Source organism: Chrysemys picta, chromosome 9, assembly GCF_011386835.1.
Source record: "Chrysemys picta bellii isolate R12L10 chromosome 9, ASM1138683v2, whole genome shotgun sequence".
NCBI lineage: Eukaryota > Metazoa > Chordata > Testudines > Emydidae > Chrysemys > Chrysemys picta.
The window spans coordinates 196,103-203,399 of NC_088799.1; the positions used below are offsets into that span (position 1 = coordinate 196,103).

Genomic DNA, 7,297 nt, shown 5'->3' on the forward strand with positions numbered 1-7,297 from the left:
ATAACAGTGACGCACAGCAGTGCCGCGTGAAAATTAAGGAGCTAAGGCAAGCCTACCACAAAGCCAGAGAGGCAAATGGAAGGTCCGGGGCACAGTCGCAAACATGCCGCTTCTATGCGGAGCTGCATGCCATGCTAGGGGGTGCAGCCACCACTACCCCAACCGTGTGCTATGACTCCGTCACTGGAGAAACACACAGGGAAGAGGGTTTGGGGTATGAGGAAGAGAAGGATGAAGATAATTTAGATAGCTCACAGCAGCAAGGAAGTGGAGAAACCGGTTTCCCCAACAGCCAGGATATATTTGTCACCCTGGACATGGAGCCAGTAACCCCCGAACTCACCCAAGGCGTGCTCCCAGACCCTGAGGGCACACAGGGGACCTCTGGTGAGTGTACCTTTGTAAATATTACACATGGTTTAAAAGCAAGCGTGTTTAATGATTAATGATTAATTTGTCCTGGCAATCGCGGCCAGTACAGCTACTGGAAAAGTCTGTTAACGTGTATAGGGATGGAGCGGAAATCCTCCAGGGACATCTCCAGAAAGCTCTCCTTCATGTACTCCCAAAGCCTTTGCAAAAGGTTTCTGGGGAGGGCTGCCTTATCCCGACCGCCATGCCATGCCAATAGCACATAGTCTGGAATCATTGCATAACAAAGCATGGCAGCGTATGGTCCCGGTGTTTGCTGGCATGCAGACAACATCCATTCCTGAGGATAACAAAGAGTGATAAGGAGAGTGATATCATTCACGGTCACCTGGTTGAAATGGGGTGATTTTATTAAGGGGACATTCAGAGGTGCCCGTTCCTGCTCAGCTGAACAGAAATGTTCCCCGCTGTTAGCCATGCGGTGGGGAGAAGGGGTGAAGTGATCATCCCCGATAATTGGGGGGGGGGGGGGGGGGGGGAGTTAGTTGGGTTTGTGCTGCATGTTAACCCGGGAACCGCAGCCCCTCCTTTTACATTGCAAACCCATTTTAAATGGCCAACCCACTGGGTGCTTGGTATGGGAAATGAGGGCACTACTGTTTGAAACCATTCCCACATGTTAAGAAGGTTAAAAAAGCCAAAAGACTGTGGCTTACCATGGCTGCCTGCAAGCCGAAATCTGTTGCCTGGCACTGCGTGAGTGATCTCTCACACCAAACCGTCAGGCCCTCAATATAAGAGGAAAAATGCGACCTTGTAACGAAAGCACGTGCTGTGTAATGTGAACAGCAAAATTTAACGTGAAAGAGTGTTCCCAATGTTCTCTAAAATGTGTCTTTTTTAACCACCTCTCCCTTCTCCTACACCAGCTGCAAATGTTTCTCCTTCACAGAGGCTAGTGAAGATTAGAAGGAGAAAACGGCGGACTCGGGATGACATGTTCACGGAGCTCCAGATATCCTCCCACGCTGAAAGAGCACAGCAGAATGTGTTGAGGCAGTCAATGTCAGACTACAGAAAAGCACAGTATGAACGAGAGGAGAGGTGGCGTGCTGAATCGCGGGATGAACAAAGCAAGTAGCGGGCTGAAGATGATAGGTGGCGTCAGCTTGCAGACAGAAGGCAAGAGTCGATGCTCCGGCTGCTGGAGCATCAAACTGATATGCTCCAGCGTATGGTTGAGCTGCAGGAAAGGAAGCAGGAGCAGAGACCGCTGCTACAGCACCTGTGTAACCAACAGCCCTCCTCCCCAAGTTCCATAGCCTCCTCACCCAGATGACCAAGAACACGGAGGGGGGCCTCCGGCCACCCAGTCACTCCACCCCAGATGATTGCCCGAGCATCAGAAGGCTGGCCTTCAATAAAAGTTAAAGTTTTAAACTGCAGTGTGTCCTTTTCCTTCCCTCCTCCCCCACCCATCCCAGGCTACCTTGGCAATTATCCCCCTAGTTGTGTGATGAATTAATAAAGAATGCATGAATGTGAAGTAACAATGACTTTATTGCCTCTGCAAGCGGTGCTTGAAGGGGGAGGGGAGAGTGGGGTGGTTGGTTTACAGGGAACTAGAGTGAACCGGGTTGCGGGGTGGGGCGGAGGGTTCATCAAGGAGAAACAAACAGAAGTTTCACACTGTAGCCTGGCCAGTCACAAAACTCATTTTCAAAGCTTCTCTGACGCGCACTGCACCCTGCTGTGCTCTTCTAACCGCCCTGGTGTCTGGCTGTGCATAATCAGCGGCCAGGCGATGTGCCTCAACCTCCCACCCCGCCGTAAATGTCTCCCCGTTACTCTCACAGATATAGTGGAGCGCACAGCAAGCAGCAATAACAATGGGGATATTCTTTTCGCTGAGGTCTGAGCGAGTCAGTAAGCTGCGCCAGCGCGCTTTTAAACGTCCAAATGCACATTCCACCACCATTTGGCACTTGCTCAGCCTGTAGTTGAACAAGTCCTGACTACTGTCCAGGCTGCCTGTGTACGGCTTCATGAGCCATGGCATTAAGGGGTAGGCTGGGTCCCCAAGGATAACTATAGGCATTTCAACATCCCCAACGGTTATTTTCTGGTCCGTGAAGAAAGTCCCTTCCTCCAGCTTTCGAAACAGACCAGTGCCCCTGAAGACGCGAGCATCATGTACCTTTCCCGGCCATCCCACGTTGATGTTGGTGAAACGTCCCTTGTGATCCACCAGGGCTTGCAGCAGCATTGAAAAGTACCCCTTGCGGTTTATGTACTCGGTGGCTTGGTGCTCCGGTGCCAAGATAGGGATATGGGTTCCGTCTATCGCTCCACCACAGTTTGGGAATCCCATTGCAGCAAAGCCATCCACTATGGCCTGCACGTTTCCCAGAGTCACTACCCTTGATATCACCAGGTCTTTCATTGCCCTGGCAACTTGGATCACAGCAGCCCCCACAGTAGATTTGCCCACTCCAAATTGATTCCCGACTGACCGGTAGCTGTCTGGCGTTGCAAGCTTCCACAGGGCTATTGCCACTTGCTTCTCAACTGTGAGGGCTGCTCTCATCCTGGTATTCTGGCGCTTCAGGGCAGGGGAAAGCAAGTCACAAAGTTCCATGAAAGTGCCCTTACGCATGCGAAAGTTTCGCAGCCATTGGGAATCGTCCCACATCTGCCGCACAATGCGGTCCCACCAGTCTGTGCTTGTTTCCCGGGCCCAGAATCGGCGTTCCACGGCATGAACCTGCCCCAGTAACACCATGATTTGCACATTGCTGGGGCCTGTACTTTGTGAGAGGTCTATGTCCATATCAATTTCCTCATCACTCTCGTCGCCACGCTGCAATCGCCTCCTCGGCTGGTCCTGGTTTTGCTTTGGCATGTCCTGGCTCTGCATATACTCCAGGACAATGTGCGTGGTGTTCATAGTGCTCATCATTGCCGCGGTGATCTGAGCGGGCTCCATGATCCCAGTGTTATGGCGTCTGGTCTGAAAAAAGGCGCGAAACTAGTATCTGACGGACAGAGGGAGGGAGGGAGGGGCGAGTGACGACATTGCGTACAGGTACAGGGAATTAAAAATCAACAAAGGTGGCTGTGCATCAGGGAGAAACACAAACAGGGCCGGCTCTAGCTTTTTTGCTGCCCCAAGCAGCAAAAAGAAGTGCCGGCCCCCAGTCCCCCCGCCGAGCGCCGGGCCGCGCCGCCCCCCCCAGCCGAGTGCCGTGCCACCCCCCAGCCGAGCGCCGCCGGAAAACCCCCCCCCGAGCGCCGAGCTCCGCGACGCCCCCCCGGCGCCGGAGCCCGCCCCCGCCCCCTGCCAAGCGCCGCCGGAACCCCCCTCCCGCGCCGCATCCCCCCCGAGCGCCGAGCCCCGCGCTGCTGGAGCCCGCCCCTGCCCCCCGCCGAGCACCGCCGGAACCTCCTTCCAGCGCCGCGCCCGCGCTGCCCCCTCGCCGAGCCCCGCGCAACCGGAGCCTGGCCCCCCCAGCGCCACGCCACGCCGCCGGAGTGCCCCCCCACAGAATGCCGTGCCGCGCTCCCCCCGCCGCCCCTTACCAGGTGCCGCCCCAAACATGTGCTTGGGTGCCTGGTGCCTAGAGCCGGCTCTGAACACAAACAACTGTCACACAGAATGGCCCCCCACAAAGATTGAACTCAAAACCCTGGGTTTAGCAGGCCGTTGATTTCACGGAGGGAGGGGGAAGCAAATGAATACAGAACAAATCTATTTTTTACATCTTAAGCTGGCAGATGACGGTGCAGCATGACTGATGGCCCTTGGCATCTTCTGGGTGCTTGGCAGAAAATACTGGGCGCTTGGCAGAAAATAGCATAATACAACTGATAGCCATCATCGTCGAGACTGCCCAGGTGCCCATGATTGACAGCCACTGCAGTACGACGACGATGGATACCAGTCGTAATATACCATCTTCTACCAAAAGGCAAGGGGCTGCTGCTGTGTGCAATGCAGCCCCATGTCTGCCAGCACCCAGATCGCCGATGAAGGCTACCAGTCATACTGCACCGTCTACTGCCAAAAGGCAATTAGCTGCTGCTGTGTAGCAATGCAGTACCACGTCTGCCGGCACCCAGAGGACATATGGTGACGGTGAGCTGAGCTGAGCGGGCTCCATGCTTGGCGTGGTATGTTGTCTGCACAGGTAACCCAGGTAAAAAGGCGCGAATAGATTGTCTGCCGTTGCTCTGACGGAGGGGGAGGTGCCTGACGACATGTACCCAGAACCCCCCGCGACACTGTTTTGCATCATTAAGGCATTGGGATCTCAACCCAGAATTCCAATGGGCGGCGGAGACTGCGGGAACTGTGGGATAGCTATCCATAGTGCAACGCTCCGGAAGTCGACGCTAGCCTCGGTACTGTGAACACGGTCCACCAACTTCATGCACTTAGAGCATTTTATGTGGGGACACACACAATCAGCTGCATACAACCAATTTCTATAAAACCGGCTTCTATAAATTCAACCTAATTTCGTAGTGTAGATATACCCTAAGGTGCCACAAGTACTCCTGTTCTTTTCACTTCTTGTAAGCTTTCTTTATGAGTTTAAGCTCACAGAAGAATTCATGTCAAGCCAAACTGGTCGTCTGCCATATTTGCTATTCTTTCTGCATATCAGGATGGTCTGTTCCTGCGCCCTCAATAAGGCTTCTTTAAAATACAGCCAGCTCTCCTGGACTCCTTGCCCCCTCATATTAGCCTCCCAAGGGATCCTGCCCATCAGTTCCCTAAGGGAGTCTAAGTCTGCTTTTCTGAAGTCCAGGGTCCGTATTTTGCTACTCTCCTTTCTTCCTTTTGTGAGGATCCTGAACTCAACCATCTCATGGTCGCTGCTGCCTAGGTTGCCACCCACTTCTACTTCCCCTACCAATTCTTCCCTGTTTCTAAGCAGCAGGTCAAGAGGAACATGGCCCTTAGTCCGTTCCTCCAGCACTTGTATCAGGAAGTTGTCCCCAACACTCTCCAAAAAGTTCTTGGATTGTCTGTGCATTGCTGTATTGCTCTCCCAACAGATGTCAGGGTGACTGAAGTCCCCCATTAGAACCTGTGATCTGGAAACTTCAGTTAGTTGTTCGAAGAAAGCCTCATCTACCTCATCCTTCTGATCCAGTGGCCTATAGCACACGCCCATCACAACATCACCCTTGTTGCTCTTGCCTCTAAACTTAACCCAAAGACTCTCAACAGGCTTTTCTCCAGGTTCAAACTGGCGCTCTAAGCAATCATACCCCTCTCTTACAATACAATGAACCTCCTCAGAGAAGAGTGAAGTGTCTTCAAACAGAAGGTCCCGGATGGATTGTTGGACCTCTGTTGGTAGACTAAAGACTGGAGCCACAAGCATCTGTGCATGACCACTGCAGAAGCCATGGATCTAGCTGCCGAACCTGCTGCACCCAGGGTGGCCTGCAGAGAGGCCCGTGGCCACAGACTTCCATTTCTTCACCACAGCAGAGAACTGGTGCCCTTATAGAATAAATCTTTTTACCAAAAAGGTCTACTGTCTTTGCATCCTTTGCTTTGGGGGTTGCCCCTTGCTGTCCCTCTCACTGGCCACCGCGACCATCAGAGACCCCAGAGGGAGGTGGGAGTACAAGTACTCAAAGCCTGAGACAGGAACTTTTAGCCCTTTTTGCAGTGGGAGGCAAGGAGGATGAGGTTTGCCACAAGGCTTTAACCGGTCCCATAATGGCCTCATGGGGAGAGAGGGCCACTCTTTGACTACCTCCACTTCCAGCCCAAGGTTCAAGGTCACTCTTAACAGCTCCTGGTGAGCTGCGAATTCATCATGAGGGAGTGGGGACGATACATGCGCCCTAGACACTGCCTCATCCAGGGAGGAAGAAGAGGCCTGCACTGGCAGGGGATCCTCTTCCTCTCCTTCTGCACTGACTGGATCCTGTAAATCTAGGTCTTGAGGCTTGGTACCAGGCTCAGTACTGGAGTCCAGGTCGGGTGACAGTCAAAGGGACAGGGTGCTCTTCTTTCTAAGATTATGGAATATGAGTATCTGGAACGGGGCCCTTGCATAGGGGGAAACCCCCATGGGTTCCAAAAAAGCCATTGCATCTGCATAAACCATTGCCCACTGTGCCAAGTACACGGCAGTAGTTCTGTGACCGGGTCCATCAATTGGTAGGCTGCCCGGTGGGGAACTGGCAGCGGTTCCTCAAGTGGGAATATGACTCCACTTTCGAGTCCGACGACGAGCCTTCCTCCGGGAACCATGGAGGGGAGGTACCCGTCAGTGCCAGAGAATGGTGCTGAGATGCGAAGACCGGCGTCGGGGCATGCAGGGAGGGTTTCCCTTTAGCCGGTACCGAATAGGAGCCCAGGGCCACATGCTCCCTGGTACCAATACTGCTGACTCTTATACTGCTGGCTGCATCAAAAGCACCAGCAGACCTGCCCATAACGAATGCCTTTGGAGTAGACAGTACTATCATCCCATTGGTGTCGCATTGCCCCTCTGGTGCCAAGGGACCAGACTCAAAGGAACCTGCTTACGAGGCTGAGGTGATGGTTTAATACTCAGAGCGGATGCAGAGGAGTGGCCAGACTCTGATCGCACTCCCCTGAGCTCCCTGTGCTAGACTCTCTTCAGAGTTGGGGAACATCAATTCTCGGTCACCTGCTTCTTATGATTTTTCTTTGGCACCAGTGAAGGAGAATTGTGCCGAGAGTCTCTCATGGTGGGAAGACCACCATGTCCGGTCCTCCCTATCCTCCTTTGTACAGGGCTTGAAATCCTGACAGATCTGGCAGCAGTCCCTGATATGAGGCACTTAAGACAACAGGAATGCAGGACACTCTCAGGCATGGGCTTGCTGCAGGAGGCACAGGGCTTGAGACCCAGGGACCAAGGCATGCCCCGGC

General features: G+C 53.5%; 1 protein-coding gene across 1 annotated transcript; it reads right to left on the minus strand.

The window, feature by feature from the left end:
• Positions 1 to 423: 423 nt before the first annotated feature.
• Positions 424 to 3,582, minus strand: LOC135973611 (uncharacterized). The gene is made up of 2 exons (XM_065557445.1): positions 1,089 to 3,582; positions 424 to 712 (listed from the first exon to the last, which is right to left on the minus strand). The coding sequence occupies exon 1, from the start codon at positions 3,356 to 3,358 to the stop codon at positions 2,057 to 2,059; it is 1,302 nt and encodes a 433-aa protein (XP_065413517.1). The 5' UTR covers positions 3,359 to 3,582; the 3' UTR covers positions 424 to 712; positions 1,089 to 2,056.
• Between the last annotated feature and the right edge of the window lie 3,715 nt (positions 3,583 to 7,297).